At 42.6% G+C, this 21,606-nt stretch overlaps 1 protein-coding gene across 1 annotated transcript; it reads right to left on the bottom strand.

Annotated features, from left to right (window-relative positions):
* Nucleotides 1-4,175: 4,175 nt before the first annotated feature.
* Nucleotides 4,176-20,722, bottom strand: Ntmt2 (N-terminal Xaa-Pro-Lys N-methyltransferase 2). The gene is made up of 4 exons (XM_005319823.5): nucleotides 20,051-20,722; nucleotides 11,538-11,713; nucleotides 5,771-6,020; nucleotides 4,176-5,070 (listed from the first exon to the last, which is right to left on the bottom strand). Exons 1-4 carry the CDS (start codon nucleotides 20,301-20,303, stop codon nucleotides 4,799-4,801), a joined length of 951 nt encoding a protein of 316 aa, XP_005319880.4. The 5' UTR covers nucleotides 20,304-20,722; the 3' UTR covers nucleotides 4,176-4,798.
* Nucleotides 20,723-21,606: the final 884 nt, after the last annotated feature.

Raw genomic sequence — 21,606 nt, 5'->3', positions numbered from 1 at the left:
TACCTTTCTAACACTAAAATGATGTACTTATTTATATTTATTGCATTTCAATCTCTCCGAGGAGAGATCCTAGAGCTTCACACACAGAAGGCCTTCAAACAAACTGGGTTGAATGTATAGAATGAAACTGCATAGCCTTCCTCAAATCCCAGAGATGGAGTGAGTTTCTTTTTTCTCTATATTAACTCTTTGATTATTCTTTTAGTCTTTTTATTATGAATTATTATCATTTATGTACCTGTCTTCTGCATTGCCGAGCCATGATCTTTTGAACATTCTCACTACCTTTATTTGCAGAAACCAGTACAGTGTCTGTCAAAAACCAAAAACATGCCAGCTTAATGAATGTGCAAAGATGCTACACACACAGTTCCTTGACTCCAAATCTCTAGCTCTGCAAGTCAGTTATTGTTTCAAAGTCTCTTCCCAACCCCCACTGTAAATACATGTACACACACACTCCACTAATTGAGATAATTTAAAACTATTTTTCACATATTTGCTTAATTAACTTGCAGTGACCTCTGCAGAAACACTGGCCTCTGATGATTGTAGGAGGTAGTCTTTTGGCATGGACACCAAAGCATCAGAGTCAGCTGGAACTAAGGAAAGCAATAACACAAACGGTTTTAATTACTCATGACAGGCAGCTGAATCTATGTGACACAGGCCTTCTCCCCAGTCCATCATTCAGAAAAGGCCAGTTTCTGGAAATGGTGGAGAGGGAAAAAAAGAAGGGGCCACACTGTGTCCATAACACAAAGCAGATCGTCTTTCATATGCACGGCCTTATTCTTTCTGTTTAAGGTTTTTATGCTGGTCCCAAATCTATACAGTGTCTGACCCACCAAGACTCATCATGCTTTTATGCTGGCTTTCAGGAGGTATAACTCTGATTTTTTAAAAAAGGAGGCAGGTGAATACTGCAAGCATCCGTGAATCGCTATGCAAACCCAGGGGTCCTGCAAAGTTCATGGAGAATCTCAGGCATGCTTGCAGTAAATCTGTGAAGTATACAGGTGAGCCTCTTCCACTTCTGTTCAACATTCACAGAAGGATTGACTTTATCTATAACCGAGTTTCTCTGGACCTGTTGCTCTATGGGAAATGGGTGAGGATTAGGATTCACTCTGTTATAATCTGCACCTAATTTTAACATGTCTTTCTTACCCAGTGTATATCAACCTAAAGAAACCATGGGCTCTGGGATGGCCATATCCTTGGGTTGGATGCTGATAAAAAAAGAGCAAGCAAGCTTCCCTACCTGAGCAGGATTTGACCTCAGGACCTGATCATGCTTTGGTTCCTCCCCACACTCTTGCCTGGTCGCTGAGCTCACTGGCCTTGTGTTTCTGGACATTTCCTCCTGGCTCTCACTGCTTGCTCTGTTTGGCCAGTGTTCTGCTCGTGGAACTTCAGAAGCCCTTAATTTTTCCCACTGTGTTGCTGATTCCTATTCGATGCCTCTAGAAATCAAGACAGCCTGGGTGTATCTGCTTTTGACATCACCTTGCCTTCTTCCTGCAACAGTCTTGAGCTCCTGCAGTGTGATAAGGCCTGTGATAGAGACGGAGACTCTCATCACAGATACTCCTGCAAGGAGCTCAGGGTTTAATCGAGGAAATGGCACTAAGCAGATGATTATGATGCCCAGAGACATGTGCTATGACAGGATAAGCAGAGGATGGCACAGAACTGGACACTTCCCCACCAGCTGGGCGCTGGGTGAAGGAAATTTCCAGAAGTCTGCAACATGGAGGGAATCTGGGCCAGAAAAAATAATGCAATATATTCTATGCTGAGGAAGTGATGTCTATTAATGTCCTGGGCCATATATCATGCTCCTTCAGGAACACAGTCAGGTATAGCTGCAGGGGTACAGTAGTACAGGCTGGAGAGGGAAACCAGGGCCAGATCATGAGGCTTTCTAAGGTATTCTAAAGGCATGGGAGTCATGCTACATACAGTTGATGGGGAATCACTGGCAGGTTGCATAATGAGCAGCAAAAATAATCCCAGCATCAATCTGAGGGCTTATTTAAAAAACATGAATTATCCCACTTCACAGAACCAAACCCTCCTGGGGATGAAGGCTGGGAATCTCTATTAAAGAATCTCCCCAAATGATTCTGAGACAGCTGGACATGGACAGGTATTTGGGAACTAGTGAAGGCTACCACTTATGCCACTGTCTTGCAGATGAGTAGGTCACCTAAATGTCTTCCTTCCACAGTACCTATCTACTTTCAAGGCCAGAAAAATCACTCTCCTGCCTGCACCTTTCCAGAACTTGTGTGTGTCCTTTGAGTAGCATGTCCACACCTCCACATGCTCAATGAGGCCGCGAGATCTGGCTCTGGTTCCTCTCAAACCACTTCTCTCTGTACCTTGTACCTATTCCTAAAAATATAGAGGGTGATGTTGACACAATTTACTTCCAATCTCCACTTTCTCCATTAAATTAAGGATAGATGTGGAGTTGGGGGATTTGTGCAGAGCAATAAAGATCTAAGTGGAACAACTTAGGAAGGGAAACAGAGAAGGCCTCTGGCTTGCTCACCACCCACGGATGTCACCACCCACAGATGTACCCCCGCAGCCATACCTGCAGCTTCTAGGTGCTGTTATGGGCCAGGCTATATGGGCCATGACCAAACAGACTCCATTTTAGCCTGAGACTCTGTAACATAGAAGAAATGCTTCTCCCGTGGGAAAGCGCAGCCTCTGTGCCCATTAATAGTTACCTAACATAACATACTTGGCAACACAAAATAGCAATCTTATACAATGTAAAATTGTTCTCTTTGCTTTCCCTTTTTCTTGGGCAATGTACCTTGTCAGAGATTGTCTAGACGTTAGTAACCATTCTCTAACTTGTACTCAACTAGGGTCATTTTGACCTACTTCCCTTCTGCTTGCTTGCTGCTATGCCAACCTGGAAAGTCCCATGGGAAATACCAATGTACCCATTGCATTGTCTCGTTAACTGCCCAATTCAGCTTCTGTACTTGCTTGCCTACATTGGCTAAACCCCCAAACGTCCCTATGGTGGTTTTTTGGCTTAAATATGAGGCCAAATAAAAGTGGGCACACCACTCTACTCGTTCTTTGGAGACCAGAGTGTCTGCCGCTGGCCAGCACTTAAGGCTTAATTGGAATGGCAATGTGTGGTCTGAGAGTTATTTGAGGGTCTCGATATCGTTATAACAGTGCTACAAAAGGAGAAAGTTGAAAGATGAGAGAATTAAGCGTGCTGGTGTAAAAGAAATAGAAAATTCCCAGGACAGGCCGAAAAGCTCCAAAACTCATAGTGGGCTAAAGCACGGGCACCCAGTTTTATCCCACATAGGCTGACTGGTAATGGTTCACCATCTGACTCGTCTGGCCTCTGGCTTGCTCACCACCCACAGATGTCAACTCATCTTGTGTGTATGTGACTCCAGGCTACAGTGAGTAACGGCCATACCTGGAGGTGCTGAGTTCAGAGGCGGTGACACCAATTTCCAGCACACTAGAGGAAATTACCCAGGTAGCTGTAAAGGTTCTATAGGGACAGTCTTCCTCTTACGTTAGCGCCATGCCTGGGAATGTGATGTTTATGGTAGCTTAGCTGTACAGGAGTAGGCCTTCTTGACTTTAATTGGTTATCAGAATTTCATGGAAGACTCAACATATATCAAAACACATGAACTTCTACATGAAAATATTGGAATGTTTTAAAGACAAGAGCAGGAACATGTAAACATTCTGCTTATAAATATTAGAATCTTTCTTTTCGAAAGATTTTGGGTTATTTTTAAATTAACCCTATGCCTTATGTTAATCCAGCTAGTTCAATTTTAGGTTTTAGGCCATTTCTTTGTCCACTTCTTTTGATGCCTCTTTTCACAGTGTACCTTCATTTCAATCAAGGAACCAAGAGCAGCCGCAAGGGAACAGGCAGTGTTGGAAGTCAGTGGCTAAAATTAGATTTTCAATGACATTTACTTGTATGTTCTAGGCTGAAACTTCAGGGTACAACACTTTCTCCTGAAAGGAGACACTTCCCCATCACTGCAATGCAGACTTCTGTTATCAAATTACATCCATATTACATCATTGGGTAACTGAGACCCCAAATAGAAAGTGAAACCATATACGTTTTCAGCCAAGAGAAAGGCTAAAGACAAAATCAATTGACATGTTTTCACAAGATTATTTACTCAGTGCCTTGTTAATTAGGGGGAGATGTTTGTTCAAGAGAAGGAGTAGTATCAAGGAGGGAAGAAGAATAAAGTAACTGACCCCAGGGCAAGGAAGCGAGTGTCAGCTTTCTCTCACCCTTGCTGGACAACTCTATTACACAAATAATCAGTGAGGAAGAGAGTTGAGAATTCATAACGACTGTTTCCTTTTCTATTTTCATTCACACTTGTACAGGTGAGGTGTCTATAAGCTGTTTCTTATAGGGTTTTTCAGGATGTTCCCACTCCATCTTTCAGAAAGCCCATGGAGAGTCCGCGCATGTCCATTACAGCGTCTGCCCATCATTGTGTGCACATTAGAGTGTGCATTATCCCACCAGTGAGTCCTGTGCATATGACATCATCAACCATCACAGAGTGTGCCCACCGTCCTGTGCACATCAGAGTGTGCATTATTGCATTAGTGAAACCTGTACATACAGCATCATCAGTCATTTCCAGATGTGCATTGCATCCCTTCTCTCCATCTCTGTCTGCATTTCGGGGACACCCTGGAGGAGCTCCCCAGACCCAAAGCACCTCTGCCCAGTGCAGGCGCTCATCCCCACTGCCGCTCAGGAGTGTCTGTGGTTGTGCAGTGCAAACATCCACACTGGCACGCACTGCTCCGGAAAGCCCTCTTGCTTCTCCTGGCCCAGCACGGCCAGCCCACTCTTCCTAATGAGGCTCCGGAGGATGTCCATGTCCCGAGTCACACTGCTGTCGGACAGATCGAAGGTACAGCCCTCCCGGGCCACATTGTCCTTCAGGATGATGACACCATTTTCTTTCAGGCCATCTCGGCATCGGGAGAGAAATGCAAGAAGGTCCTTGTCAGTCAGGTAGCCTACAGGTGGGGCCCAGTTGATGGGAAACGGGATGAAACAGTGGGGAGGGAGGAGAGCAGGGAAGAACGCAAGGCTCAGTCACAGATTACTTAATAACCCAAGTTGTTGTAGTTGCAGGAGTCTTTGAAAATCTAGATGAAGAATACACATCCTCTTTGCTCAAGTCCCTGTCTTTAAAGTACATATGATACTACCTGGCCTACCGACCTCACAAGCATGAGAGAGTCACTGGTGTCTATTCCCTGAGTCCCTCCAATTTCCTTGGCCAACCCAACTCCACTGCCACTCCTTAGTGAATCCTGTGTGCGTACGTGCATGCACAGACACCCCTAATTCCCTGTTGTCTTGTTTACTAGGAATTTAAGTCTAAGAATGACTATTCTGCCCATATATGGGGATTAACCCTTTGGGGCCCACCTGTTAAATCTCTTCAAGTATTTATGTTTTTTCAAGGATTTAGGTTGTTGGTGTGAGGACACCTGCTCCATCCTCGTGGGTGGGGAGGAACCGTCCAGCTTGCACAGAGAACAGGGGAGAAATCTGGGAGCCGGGACTGTGGGGTTCTCCTGACACCTAGGGCTAGCTAACTGCTCTCGACACAAGTACAGGGAAGACGCCCCTCGTGTGCTTGTGAGCCCCACGTCTGTCCTGTGCAGCTGAGAAGCGGGGAGGGCAGAGGCCAGGCCACACGAGACTAACCTGAGACCCACTGGATCCAGATGACGTCGTATCTGCCGCAGGGGGGCGTGAACTCCTGCAGGCCGTGGCAGTGGTAGCTCTCTACCTTGTCCGCTTTGACCTGCAGGTAGCTCTGGGCCTCAAGGAGGAAAGGCTCCATCATGTCCACCAGCTCCACGCTGTTGAAAACCGGCAGCAAGATGTGCTTGCTCACCCTTCCTATCCCAGAGCCACAGTCCAGGGCACAGCCGGTTCCAGCTCTGCCGGGCCCCTGCGGGAAGATGCCTTGTGGGACACTCAAGTAGGGGATTCACCCCGAGCCTCAGACACTCCAATCGCCACTTTAGGTCAGCTGCATTTGTGTCAATTTTATTGGGTAAAATGTGCAACTTATGTGTACAATTCAACACGTTCGGACAAATGTGAATCGCCAAGTACCCACTGCCACAGTCAAGATACAGAATATTTCATGGTTTCCCCCCCAAATCCAGACATTTCTAGTTCTACTTTATTTGACTCAAATATGGGTGTTGAAAAGAATTGCAAACTTATTTTATTTTAAAATAATATCTAAGGTTTAAGCAATTGGTAATTCTCCCCAAGAAATGAGCCAACCCTGGCTCTATAAAGATAGAATTTTCATATCTACAATTTAGGTTAAACCTACAGCTAATGGGACCAGCACTGTAGGTGATTACTTTGTAAAATAGGGCGGTGGGGGGGGGGGAGCCAAACAATGAGAGTCTCTCTTGAGTTTTAAAATTACTTTAAAAATTCATTCCATGAAAACATTCCAGTTCATATTGGGATAATTGAAATTTTATTTTTTTCTAAACTGGATTTAGGGGGTAAATCTGGGGACCTTAGCTGGGAAATGCAATTGTCCCATTCTCTGGCCAGGATTTTATTTCAAATCCAGCCCCGATGGCACCCGGCATGTTGCTGTGAATGAAGGATAATTTCAGCAGTCCCCTTTGACGCTAAAAATTGTGTTCTGCTTTTTGCACCAGAAGCATCAGATTTACTGGGAACTTTTTTTAAAAAGTAAGTCTGAATTAAATTAACTGAAGGTGAGTGGCCGAGGAGGTGGTGGGGGCAGGAAGTTAGCCAATGCAAGCTTTCTCCAACTTGCTTCTATACAATTTTTTTTTTAAGTTTTTTGATTTTTGAAGAGTCAGCTGGTCTAAATTATTTGGACATAACTGGGATGGATGCTAAATAGGTTTTGTGCTAGAAATCACAGTAACAAGATATGTAAAGATACCTATAAAGGTCTTAAAAAGAAAGCCAATTCTTGATTTCTCAGGAACTAAGGGTAAAACAAAAACCTTTGGCTCTGGATCACAGATGTGGTACAGAGGAAATATCAAAAAATATGCCTTCCATTCCATCCAGAATGTTCCCCTTATGCTAGAAAGGTTCAATGAAGAACAAAAAGTACAGCAATCATAGCTTCCTTTCAAATGGGATAGTGACCATCATAAGTTGATGTTCAACTGTATCTATAATAATTATAACTCCATAATACTCACTCCATTAGATGATTATTGTTGTAATGTTATTCTCTGGATATGAGGTGTTTCCCAAAAGCTCTTGTGAGTGTAGGAATATTCAGAGGTGAAATACTGGATTATAAAACCTGTAACCTAGTCCGTCCTAGTTTTGAGGGACTGACTGGATGGTAGCTGCAGGCAGGTGGGATTGGCTGGAGGATGTGGTGGTTGGGGGCTGCCCTGGAAGGGGCATCTTCCCTGCTCTCTGTGATTCCTGGCCACCATGAGCAGCTTTCCTCCCCCAAGCCCTTTGGCTACGATGCTGCGCCTCACCTTGGGCCCAGGGCCATGGACTTGGGTGACCGTGGACCTCCCTCCTCTAAGTTTTTCTTGTTGGGTATTTTGGTCAGAGTAATAAAAAGCTGACTAACACATTGCAGATGAGAAAACTCAGGTTCCCAATATATGGCAGAACTGACTTTGAACAGGAACCGCCTGAATCCAAAGTCAGTTTTAGGAACATGAGGACATCACCTCAACTGGCAAGCTTTCTTCCCTTGGTAGTGTCTATGCAGTGCTATATTCAGAATAACTGAGGCTTCGGCAAGACTCAGCAGGAAAGGGATCTACAGTGATGAGTGGTGTCTGCCTTGAGGACAGGAAGGGGAGGTGGTGGTGCTCAGCCACGTGTGGTTGGTCATCTCTGCTGTGCTCCGCTGCCTTCCTCATTCAGATGTGATGATTTAAACTAAATGAATTCAGGAAAGGGCCCAGACTAAAGGTCTGTGCTGTACATACACAGCATGGTAAAGGCAGCATTTCTGAGTAACTTCCTAAGATGGGATAAAGTATAAGGAAATTACTTTAAGCTACCAGAAATGACTTTACTAGAAATGTATGTGCTCAATCAGCAATCCTCGTTACAAATTTATCTCCTAGCTACGTGGCTCTATGAGTCTACTGGTCATGTTGCTGTCATTAGTGGGGCAGGTGGTTTCAGAAGGAGATCTACGGAGCAATAAAGCCAAGAGACCTTAGAGATCCATGTCGGAGGATTTGACTAGAACAAGTGAACATCTGTTTTTCCATGAACAGAGAGACAGGAGGCTGCTCTGGTTCACGGGAGGCGGAGCCCTGCCACTCCACCTTCCCACAGCTCTCCAAGGAGCCCTTCAGAATCTCACTAAAACCCCGGGGCTTTAAAATCACGTGTTTCATTCCTTTATTTCACACAAAGAAACTGAGGCAAAATGTTTGAAATAAACCTTCCTTGGAGATGGTCATCCTCTAAGTAGTGAAATCCATTTAGTACGTGAAATCTGAGCAGACATTCTTGAAACTATTGTCGTTTACAAACACACAGGCTGTCCTTTCTCCCAGACGCTGTGCACCAGGCCTCCGGTGCCGTCGCCTGATTCTTTACTCTGCTTCCTGTGATACGGTTGGCACAACGTCTCGTTCACAGGCAGCTCCTCTGAGAAGGAATGTTTAGAGCCTGAGCTCAGGGACTGCACCTCTGCTGTTGGACACTGTGGCTGCAGACGCTGTGATCGCGTTGGAATCTGATGCCCTTGGTGAATGTGGCCAGAGCTTTGTACAACACATGACCTCAGAACGAGATGTTTTGGCATTTTCATTTTCATTTAATATACTCTCTTTCACTTATGGATTCATAGAGAACAGTAAAATATGACTAGCGCTCTCATGTTACTTCTGATTCTGCCTCTGTGGGTCGTTTCAAAGAACATTACTTTAAGCTCATCCAGTAGAATCTAGAACTAAAGTCAAAGCACTTCCTGGCACTGCTTAAAATCCATGAAATAACGGGGCACAGAGGTGCACACCTGGAATGCCAGCAACTGGGGCTGCAGCGGAAGGATCCCAGGTTCAAGGCCAGCCTGGGCCACCGAGTGAAGCCTTGTCTCAAAAATATATTTTTTTTTTAAAAAAGGGCTGGGGTATAGCTCAGTGGTAGAGCATTTACCTAGTATGAATGAGGTCCTGGGTTCAATTCCTAGCACCACACACACACACACACACACATACACACACACACACACACACAAAAGAAATGAACTACAACAAGTTAGATTGTGATTTTTTAGTCATCCGATCTCTGTGAAATGTTTTTTTTTTTAAAAAAAGGTCATCAAATACTGATTTTTTTAAAAAATGAATTCCCCCTCCATAGACATCTAAACCTGAGGAAAGTTATCAGTTATGCCACTGATGTCATCTTGATACCCTTTGTCTATTTGCTAAAGTAAATACGTTTGAGAGTAGATTAAACACCTTTTCCCACTGTCCCATGTCACTGGGTGTTGAAAGGAAAGCAAAACTCTGAATTAAACAATCTGCCTTTTCTCGGTTGACACAAGAATAAATCATGTCAGATACTCCTATTCCCCAAGTCCTTGTTTCTTGACCTGGATACTAATTTAGCAGATTATTAAGGTCAAAGTACTAAAAATATCATTCCTTAAAAAAGACTGTGTTTGTGCTTAGTGAGAGGTCACAGCTTTACAATGAGCCTTGTCTGCTAAGAAGAGCTCCTTCTTACTTGAGAGGAGCAGTCTGCCCCTTTTCCAACATAAACACGCGAGCACAAGACGCTTTCCTTTCCCAGGTCCTGGACGTGCTCAAGGGCTCTGTAGGACCAGCATCCCTGCGGTCAGCTTGGCATTCCACACAGAGTGACAAGACAGCTGGATTACTAACTAAGCTTCTGAAATGCTTCAGGATCAAAGTCGGCCTCACCACCAGGCGAGCCGGAGCAATTGCTTTGGGCCAGACTGGAGAGGTGAGGTTTCTCTGGTCCATGGAAAAAAAGCAAGGATTTTTCTACTTTGCAAGACAAATGGAAAAAATATGTCAGAGTTAAGAGCAGACGGTTTGGTGTCAGACAGATCTGGCTGGGCTTAGTGTCAGCTCTGTCTCTTACCAGTGTGTAACCTTGACAACTTATTTAACCTTCTCAGCCTCAGTCTCCACAACCATAAAAATGAGCTAGGACAGTCCTTACTTTAAGAACTGCTGTGGAGAGTAAAGAGGACAGAGCGTCTACAGTGCTTGGCAGAGTGACTGACCATCTTAGAACAGACTTCCGTGAAGTGTGTCAAAAACACTGACGTGGTGGGCCTGACCTTCATCTCTGCACGTCCTAGTCCTTTCTGATTGTAGCTACGGTCCAGACAGACACTTTGGCCCCAGGAAATGTTCCACCCTCATCACATTTTCTCTACCACCAGGCTTGGGACCTGGGTGTTACAGGAGCTAGAGGTGACACAAACCTAGTGTCAACACCATGCTTCCAAGTAGGTCAACAGCCTAACTCCAAAACTGAATATCCACGATGTTTCCTCTATCAGAACAAAATGGGGTCCGAATTGCAAACCTATGACTTTGTAGTGAATTGGAACAGCATCATTTGCAAATCCTCAGTAGGACCAAAAACAGCTTTACTGGGTGGGTGAAGTCTACTCTCACAACTACACAAAGTTCCTTATTAAACACATTCCGTGACGTCTTGTTAGTAGTTGCAGCAGTAAGTTAGATGGAGCGGGTACTCATTTTGTGAACTAAAGCAGGAACTTTACAGGTATGAGCTCATTTGATCTTCACATTCTTCTATGAAGCAGATTCTGTGGTCATGCCTGAGTCACAAATTTAAGTAACAAGCCCAGGATTGCTTCTGCATTAAGTAGGAGAACTTCAATATCTGTAGAGCCCAAGGTTTAACCCTTATACTCTATAATTTCCATAGGACCTGGACATAGGGGAGTGGAGGCTCACCCCAAACCAGACTACAAAGGGATCATGTTCTTTCAAGGAGAAATCTGAACTATGTAAAAAAATCATACAAAGGGATTCTGCCATCCTTACTATTAAACTGAACACAAGCGTACATTTCTTTTCTACAACCAATTTGTGATTATGGGAAATTCAATAAATCAACCCAAGCTCCCAAAGGTATATCTCATTATTTATCTGGATGTCAACTTTTTATTGCTGAGATGTTTAAGAAATGTCTTCTTAATCCTCAAATGCAGTATCAACACTGCAGGTTCACCTTCCCTTGAAGCGTGCATGTAAGATTAGCTAATGCTAGGAGGGCAAAATGTCCAGTGGGACAAGCCAGGAGTCTGATGAAGTCCATCCTTTGTGAACGTCTTAAGACAGGCTGAACTCAGCTGAGCCCACAGCTTTAACCTGACTAAATTTACCACACAGAAGCACTTGAGCTCAGTATTGGCAGGGACTTTGCCCTCTCATCAAGCTGCAGTTAGATAACTCACCCCAACAAATTTCCTAAGAAATTCCCGAGAGGCCTGGATATCTGGGCTGGAGAGTTCAATGAAGTTCCCCATCATGCCTTCTTCTGTGGCTGGCACTTCTTGATAGAAAAGTTTAGCTCTAGCATAGAACTGCATCTCGCCATTGATGACTTGGCTTGTTAAGGCATACAACTTTACTGCAAGTGAAACATTATTAATAGTCATTATATCATAGAACAACTCCGTCTTATTGTGCACTGAAATTCCTCTTTAAAGACTGTGAATTTGTGTGTGGAAGAAAGATCACTGGAGTGAAGTCAGAGGATCTGGGTTTGAGCTCTGGTTCAATGATTTACATGCTATATAATACTGTGAGACTTCTCAAACTCTGTGATCTCAGGAGATTTCATCTGTCAATCACAGGTGACATTTCCATTAATGAGTAACTCTTGTCATTTAATAAACACAGTTACCATTGTGTTTTTGAAGTTTAACAGTTTTTTGGCTGCAGTAAAAATTTCATCAGTTTCATGGTGAGTTTTATCTCTAAGTTCAAATGTTTTATGATAATTTTCCTCACCAGTTCTTGCTTCTAATCACAAAGCAGGGGTAAATCATTTTCATTTCTTTTTAAAGCAACACATATCCCAATATGTCTTTGTACCCACCTTATAGAAATGTAGTTGAGCTCTACCTTCTAAAAATAAAATGCAGAAAGAAACAATATCTATTGAGCAGCTATTCTGTACCCTAGGCACACTGTCATTTCATTATTTCAAAACACACAAGGTATTATTTTAAGGCATTTATTTTTGGAAAAACATGTGATCTAACTTCCAAGCCATGAATGAGAATGCATTTATGTGTGTTTTGTCAACCAATATTCACCCATGCAGATGTAAAATATTTTCATTAGAGGATATTCAAAAGGAAATGATTGAAAATGGATGAAAGGGAAGAACTTTCAATTCAAGATTGCAGACCAAGTATACACATTTGTCTTCTGTGCCTCCAATACTCCCCGAGAAGTTTTGAACTACAGTAATTCCACTTAGTGAAGAAAATAAGAGGGGATCACTGATGGATTCATAATTTCAATGAATTTATAAAAGGCAAAAATCAGATAGAATAAAGCTCAACAATTTGCACACCAAAATAGTTGCAAGAGGAAATTACATTCCAGATTTATAGCCAATCAGAGGGAAGTGTAAGAATAGGAGTGAAAATTGAAAAAAATAATAATTAATCAAAAGCCTGTCTACAGAACAACTAGGTGAGGGGACAAATGCACCACTTAAACACAACAGGCAATACATCTGCCTTCACCATGGAAAAATATGTCTCTTCTCTAAAATACAAAAATAAATAAATTGCTTAGGAAAAACGAAACTAGCTTTTAGCATCAGAATCCTAGAACTCTATTGCTTTGGTATGTAGAAGACTCCACATGCCTCACACTCATCAGAGTTTGATCAGGGCTACCTGCACATGTGGAGTTTCATGTCACCTTTCTATTTTTGAGATGATTACACAGCAGAGGAAACCTTATTCATTACCTTGTCATGTATTCCTACATGTAGATAAACAATGATCTCCAAACTCATGAGAGTAAAATGTCAGCCTGAAAGAAAAAGATTCAGATAAATCATCAGAATTGACCCAAAAGGAAATAGAAGTGATTCAAGAAGCGGATAAGAATTTAAGTCAAAACACAACCAAAATCTCATATGTCTTTGAAGAAACATAAGAACCGGTGCATTCATTAGTCCAAGATAAGATCCAAAAAAGAAAATGACAATGATAATTCAAAGAATAAAAAGGAATTCTTAGAAATTAAAGTTTTTGGAATATTGGATATATTTCCAGAACATAAAACAGAAGGACAGATATGAAAACAGAAGTAAAAAGACAAATGTATAAACCTACAAAGACTTAATTCAAGCTAAGTAAGATAAAATTGTTTTAAAAGGAAATTAATAAAATAGAGGAACAAGAGCAACTAAAGACAAATACTAGAAGAAAACTTTCCAGACTGAAAAAGATTATAAGATCCAACAAGTGTTGAGCAGTATAGCTTTTTGAAAAAGCAACGTTTACATTTGTCCTGAAGAAATTTCAAAACAGAAAGAATAAGATCCTAAAGCCATTTTGAGGGGTAAAATTGGTTGATCTTCAATTTTTCCCAGATATAGCAAATAAAAATATAGTACTCACAGTTCTATTTGATTTTTTGATAAACAATAAGTAATAAGTAATAAGTTCTTAGAGAACACGATCCTATGTTCAAAAGACTGAGACCAGGCTTATACGACAAATCTTATCAGAAATGCTAGATAACAATGATAAAATGCCATCAATACTCTGAAGAAAAATTACTTTGAAAATAACTTTAATACCCAGTTAAACTATCAAAAGAATATTTACCTCCCATGGATTCATCCTCCCGAAGTTTCTTGAAGTTATATTCTAGACCAATTAGGGTTAAAATCAAGAGAAGACGCATGATGAAAGATGATGTAATTAACCCAGGAATACCCAAATGACAGCTGTTTATCAAATCTGGAAAGAAATCAGTTTACATTACAAGAGAAAGACTGGATTCTAGGCAATAGAGAGAGTAGGCAAAAAGCAAGGAGACATCAGTATTATTCTAAGGAAGATGTGTTTTTATATCAATCACCAAAAATTTTAAAAAAGCAGTTGAAAACTCTAAGCAAAACACTTAGATTCAAAAATATTATGATCATGGTATGAAGCAAAGCAAAATATGAGATAATTTTAAGAAGAGGAAATCAAAGAAAAAATCTATTAAACCTTAACTAACAACATTTTTCTTTAGATAATCTCAAAATTGTGATATTCAACTAGTGTATTAATTGCTTCTAAACTGAACAACTTAAATTCAAGAGTCAATTGAAAATTGATTTTAAAGGTTAAAAATCCAATAAACACCACTTATATCACTGTGACTATGTTCCACCTTTGGATTTACACCAGCATTTTTCAACTTAAGCACACTGGAGCCATCTTTGAACCCTCAGTGACCTTGAATTTGCTGGAAGAATTGCAAGAATCCACATCCAGGTATGCCATTTTCTGGAGACTAACAATATTACTTGCTATCTCCCCCACACATGTTGACCACTGTGCATAAAAAGTCATTTTAAAAATACAAATCTTTAAGAAGTTTTAACAAATATAGAAGGCTTCTGCCACTTTATATACAAATTAGCTACTGATTGAGGGAACACATTAGAAGTAGGATCCTCCAGTTCAAAAACAGAGAGAACTACTGGCCAATACCAATCCCCCTTCCTAGCAATTGGTAGTGTGTAAATAGCAGGTAGCTCAATAAATGCTTATAAATCCAAAAGGATGTCAAAAACAGGCAGGCATTACCATCCTAATAATATGACTGTTACAAATTCCTGATATCTCACAAAAATCATGCTGGAAAAGTACAGCTCCCAGATTCTGCCCAAGGTTGAATGCTGCTGCTCTGGGGCCCCTGACAAGCCACAGTCCAGGGCTCTCCTTTATCCAAGCAAAGCTCCAAGCAGCCACACTCATCATCACCTGTTAAGTCCACTAGTTGGTGCAGTCTATTAAAACCTTTTATCTGGAAATGGGAATGGTCCATTATGCCAGAAACCTTTAGACCACAAGTGAATGCCAAACTCAGCAGGTGTCAGCCTCGATAGGTGGGCTTTTATGGTTCTCATTTTCACCTAATTGACAGGTGCATTTCACTAAAAAAGATATATGAGGTGTCACAGGGAGTCCCAAGTTCTCCCCTTCTGATATCTGTGCATGTTGACTCAGATAAGGCAATTGGTCAACAGGCATGCCTTTAAATATGGAAATGCATGTAATGGCTTGTTCTTGTAGCATTGTAATGCCTTTGTGAAACGTGGGGTACTCTAAGACAGAGACTAGACACTATTATTCCTTGGTATAACATGATACTTATTTCTTGACCTACATTACAAACTGAACTCCCAAGGACAAAAACAGAGAACACATTCATTTGCTCTGAAAGAGAAAAAAGATTTTGCGAAATTTCTAGGAAAGGTGACTATCCAAGAGGATGTTCAGCAAGAGTCAGTTCATCTATGACTTAGTTGTAAAGCACCAATACATTCCTCAAGAAACAGGAGACAAAGCCCAATCCCTCTCTCATGGAGATTACAAACTAGAAAGGGGCAGTTGAGTTACACATCACTACGTGCCCAGTGAATGGTACAAGCACTAGTAGTCTTGGGGGATCAGAGATGCCTGCAAGTAGGAGCAGTTAGGGAAAGATTCCAAAAGACCTCATCCACCAAGGATGATTTTATTTGGGCTAGCAAAAAGTTACAAGGAAAGGCATTTCACACAGTGTGGATATGTGGATAAAATGTAGAATCTTCTATTCTTGTCAAATAAAAGCCTATGGAAACACTTTCACTGCTGCCCACATTTGTCACATTTCCACTTACACTGGGAGGTGGTGTGAGTAGTGAGTGGTTAACAACGAGTCTGCGGTGGCCACCTGGGTTCTAGACCTGCTCTGCTCTCACCACCGTGATTCTCTTGCACAGGACCTCACTCCCCTGTGCATCAGCTCCTCAAACAGAGATGTGGAAAATAACAGCACACCGACAGGGATGTTGTGAAGGTGAACTGAGACAGTAGATGCAAAACACCGGAAATAGTGATAAGTGTGTGTCCCTTTTCCTGAATTCTGTTTTGGTCACAGGCAATGCAGAATCATCCATTGGAGACTTTCAGTACCAATGTCTTTGCTGTTCCATGAGTCTCTGAAGCCAGCCAGGAATGGTCAGCAAATTCCCCCGTGACTGAACATGGCCACAGGGCGGGACTGGCTGCCTGGCCCAGGCGGGGGTGGGGTGGGGGTGGGGTGGGGGGGGTCGAGGGGGTGTGTGGGGAGGAAGGAAAGCAGGAGTCAAAGGGTCTGGTTAGCCGCAGTTCTTTCCATAATTACCGCAAACAACAAACTCTCTGTGCAGACTCTCCAGGAGGGGTTCCCCAACCTTTTTGAAAGAAGGGCTTTATTTTCATTTCTATGAAGTCTTGAAATCATCAAGAGTAGGGGAAGCCAACTCTAAAACACCTCAGCAGAGCAGGGGAGGGAGCATCTCGGCCGGCTAAGTTTTATTTCCAACCTGAAAAGCATAATATCCGCTCCAGCCTGCAAACTCTCATATACTGAATTAAGTTTATTGTCTTGTGGTAATGTCTGTTCCAGAAAAGGCTACATGGTGACTTTAAAAAAGGCCTGGCTCAGGGGAAGAAAGGGGCAAAACTAATAGTCACTGAAGATTGATGACTTTCACATATATATGGCATTCAATCCTTCCTCCGACACTTTTGAGGAAAATGATGCACAGAGACTTTAGAAAATGACAGAGCTCACTTCTCCACTAGTAACAGTGCAAGAGTGCGAATTCAGGACTTCAGTATCTGCAATTAATTGTTATATGAGGCCATCTAATTCATATAACAGATACATACTGAGTTATTTCTATGTTTCAGGAACTATGGTAAATGCTAAATACACAGACCTGGAAGAGAGAAAAACAGACGATCCTCCACTCTCGTGAGAACTAGAGTCCAATAGAGGAACCAGTATATGCAAACACATCCCATAAGTATCAGTTATAACCTCCTAAAACCAAACACAAGGATTAAGAGAGTTAATTGGGTAGGGCAGACTTCTAATTGCCTATAAGTTGACACTGGCAGATGGGACTTACAAGATGATTCCTTTCTGAACATTCAGGCTCTGCCATGAGAAGAAAAAACTGAAAAAGTCTATTCATCTATTCTGAGAGCTGATAGTTCGCCTTCCTTGCACCCTTAATTTAAAAATGTTGAGAATAAATTTAAAAATAAATAAATAAAATAAATTTGTAGGATTGCTTCCGTTATTAGATTATAAAACCATAAAAAAGAGAAATTGTATGTCTTATTAATATTTGAATCTTGCCCAGTGCACAGTAAATGTTACAATAATAAGAATTCCATAAAATATCTCTTACATTGAATATACCTGAATTGATTATGAAGAAGCGTCTGATGTTTCCATCTCTAAAGAGCCAAGTTTCTTCCTCGTAGCGGAAACATGGAATGACAAAATAGACAGAGTCCCATGGAACTGAGCAGTGGACTCCTTTGGGGTCAAAGTATTGAAAGCGAGTAGAGAAGCTTTCAGCTGCTCTTTCCCTTTGCCTCATTAACTACGACGCTGTGGCTGATGGAGACTCCATCATCCTGGATTCCTGCATGCCTAAGTGGAATACAGCCTGCCCACCACAATGATGCATATTGAAGTGACAAAGCAAGAGTGGATGTGTTTGGCCATTGAGTTGTCAAGGTTCCTTTGTTATCGCAGTGTAGCCTAGTCCTTACCAACTAAGAGACTCCTCCATGTCTATCATCAGAGATATTGTGGGTAGGGCTCACTCAGTGGCTCTCAGGGAAACTAATGCCTAGGCCGAACTATGAGTTAGAGAAAATAAGCAGTGTTCATTCATGGAAAATGGAAACTAAGGCATATGAAATCAACATTGGCTTGGAATAGACTAATGGTATTCAAACTGTCATGGAACACTATCGATACCCTCAGAGTGTCTCAGAAGCCCATGGTGTGACAAAGAGGATAGGACAAGAAGAGGACCCTGCATCTAATCCTAAGCAGAAAATTTTAACTTTTTCCTTTGTTATTCTTTCCAAGGAATATTTTATCAAAATATTGATTTTTTAAAAAAAAAAAAAAGATTAGAAATTATTGGCAAAACATCAGCACTTTCACCAGGAGAAAAACAGACAAAATCAAAATGACCATAAAACCAAAAGGATTATATTGGGTAAAAAGGATGAGGGCCAAATACAAATTACAATCTACTTGTCCCAAATTAATCGTCATCCAATTTTTCCTAGAGATTGTTCTGTTCTTAAGTCACCTTTCATTACTTGCAAAGACAGGTTCTTTTTCTCTCTAGTAATTATTTTTAAAGTACGGCCATCACCTGCCCTCTAGTGAGTCTCTTCTTGGTTATAATTGATGCTTTATCCATTCTAACACAACCACAGCTACCAAACTGCTTTTACAGGGGTACAGCCCCAGGAAAGCAATGCTGTCAATATATAGAGGGACCAGGACATAATCACCTTCTCGTCTTCCCGTTTGGATACAGATGAGATGTATTATATGTGTAAAATAATTGCTTGTGGCAGTGTGCTCTAGCAGAAAGAGCCCTGGGCTTCAGTTTTTGCTTTGGTATTGCTCTCTCCAGATTAGAACTTATCATCTCTGAATTTTCCTTCCCTTGCTGGAAAAAATAAAATAAAATTGGAGAAGGAGATGGGAAAATGAGAAGAAAAAATAGTAATATTTACCCTATCTATGTATACTATGATAATCAAATGAAGTCAGATGAGTAAACACTTTGAAGAGAAAGCTCTATAAATACGAGATGAAGGTATCTATATGTCTAGAATTAATGATTCCTCAGAAACGGGGGTATAAAAGGAGACTTTGGTCGGCTACTAACATGTTGTTTATTGAATGTAATACAAAGAATTATGTAGCCCTTTCCATAGCTGGAAACCCTGACCACATCCCGTGCACAATGGGGCTTTCACACAACCTTAAGAAAACAGACTGGGGCTGAGACACAGTGGTCCTGCTTTCTTTGGGAGAAAATATAAACCAAGGAAGGGGCATGGGTGGGGGGGTGGCCCTTCTCTCTAATTGTAAGCTGTTTCCTCCTCCAGGCAGTTTGGAGTGCCCTGAAGTAACCACCTGCACAGAGGCTGCCGAACAGGAGCCTCGATGAAGCAGATAAGCTCTTTACTGCTCCACTCTCAGATTCCCCGAAACCTGGAGGAAATCACGAAAATGGAATCAGATGACTGCCCAGCTTTTCTTCTTAATATTCAAAGACCAATCTAAAATGTTCTCCTGTTAGGCTCTCCAATGAGACTCAGGAAGACCAGAGTGGATTACACACACACACTCACACCCACACGCACGCACACATGCACACACACCAAGCACATTTTCATCTATTATTGTTTGTCTCTTTTTAACTCTTACTGTATATACTCTTGAATATATGTGTGTGTATACACACACACACACACACACACACACACACACACATATATATATATGTATATATATATATATACACTCTCATCTTTGAGTTACCAAATTTGTCTACTTCAAAACTTTTGCAAATACTAAAATGATCTGTCAAAACTCAAGAAGTGAGTTCCTATGAGCCCGGAGAACAGTCAGCTGACACCGACAGAAGCAAATCACTGTGCCTGAAGGTGCATGGAAAGCCCAAAATAGAGTCCTGCTTATCAGGCGGCACTTGATCTTTGCCTCTCTGTACAAGAATGTCATTGAAACGTGTCATCCCTTGGACACTGGCTGCAATTCTTTCCCCCTTCTAGTGTCTCTTCCAGGTGTCCCACAACCTCACATTGTCCCTTCAGTCATTCCTTGTCCCTGACTCACTTACCCAGGGGAATTTTCTCCAGCAGGTAGAGGTAGCTCTGAAAGAAGTCATTGCGAATGGCTCGGTGAAGGATGAAGGACATGCTGTGCCGGCAGAGTTCACCGTCGGTCTTCTGCCAGCGGGATCTAAAGGCAAAATGGGCTCCCAGATGGGCCATGGAGGAGCGGGGCAATGACGACGTCTGAAGAGAAAGAAAGCTTGTCTGGCTGTTTCTTTGAATTAGCCTTCTCTTCCTAAAAGAACTTGAGACTGTCATTTTAAACCAGTCCCCTGTCCATCTATATCAGGACAGTCTGCCATGGGGTGTGGGGGAAGGGCAGCAAACACGGGGAGGTCAGGCTCCTGGCACAGACTCCCTCTGATTGCTTGGGCGACACCACTCCAAGCCAGCAGGTGCTAAGATGAAAACAGGCTGCGTGAGATCCTGCTCCATCCGGGGAAAAGCACGCTTCCCTTCGTTAGCTGCTGCTTCAAACAGGCTCCAGCACAGCCTGCCAACACCCCAAATATTTGCTTTAATTCGATTCCTAAATTGAAATAGCCTGATTTCCATTTCAAAGAGTTGTGAATATTTTGCAGGAGATCCTATTCCCTGATTTCCATTGCTCCTCCTGGAACACTGTGTCCTCAAGTTACAAGGTCCCTTTCAAAGTCATCTTAGCCACTCAGATTCCTTTCATCAGTACAATTTTCCCCAAATCACTTCATAGAGATGGATATGTGTTTCATATTTTTAAGGCTCTTCAAGAGATGCAATTATTTGAAAGCCTGTTTTGATGTCAGATACCCCGCTCTATCAGCAAGCTCTTGCATTTATTCTAAAAAACCCTACCCACAGGCCTCTCTGCCCAATGTGGGTATAATTTCCTCCAGAGTGCATCTGTTTTCTGGACTGCCTTCATTGTCCCTCCATACCTACTCTCCACACCTTCACTTCACTCTGTGCCCAGGAGGCTGACCTTCAGACTACATCAGCGGACACCCTACTCTGCCTCCTAGCTGAGTTCAGCCCATAGACAGTCCCCTTGGCACCTTTCCTGCAGAGAGGCCATAGGCTCACCACATGCTTTAACAGAAAGGCATAGCTAGCTCCTGCTGGGGTCTGCTCATGCAAATACTCTCTCCTGGTTCTGATCCTTTCTCCTTCACCTTATTGCTTGAGTGTCAGTGACATGGCTGTCCACCTGCAAGCTGCAGAGCAGGCCTGCTGCTCCCTGCGGAGAAGATGCAGAGGAACCCAGGAGCGCTGGAGTAGCGAGAGGGGCAGCCGGGTGGGTTGGAGTACAGGCGCAAGCACGCCCTGGCCTGTGGAGCCCGGCAAGCAGGCACAGCAACCCAGAGCCCAGGCCAGCCAAGGTGCGCCGACCTGTCACCCTTGGGCCACCAGGCCTGGGCACTGTACAGTCGCCTGCTGCAGAAGCCCGCTCCACGCAGCGCTGCAGCCCGGAACCCGGGAGCACAGACCACCCAGCCACCTCAACCTCCCACTTCCTGACCTGGGTGGAGAAAATGGAAGTGGGGCTGAATGGAAGTCCGGACTCAAGAATTGGCCAACAGCA

This window comes from Ictidomys tridecemlineatus, chromosome 10 (assembly GCF_052094955.1).
Source record: "Ictidomys tridecemlineatus isolate mIctTri1 chromosome 10, mIctTri1.hap1, whole genome shotgun sequence".
Taxonomy (NCBI): Eukaryota; Metazoa; Chordata; class Mammalia; order Rodentia; family Sciuridae; genus Ictidomys; species Ictidomys tridecemlineatus.
This window is presented reverse-complemented; position numbering and strand designations above follow the sequence as displayed.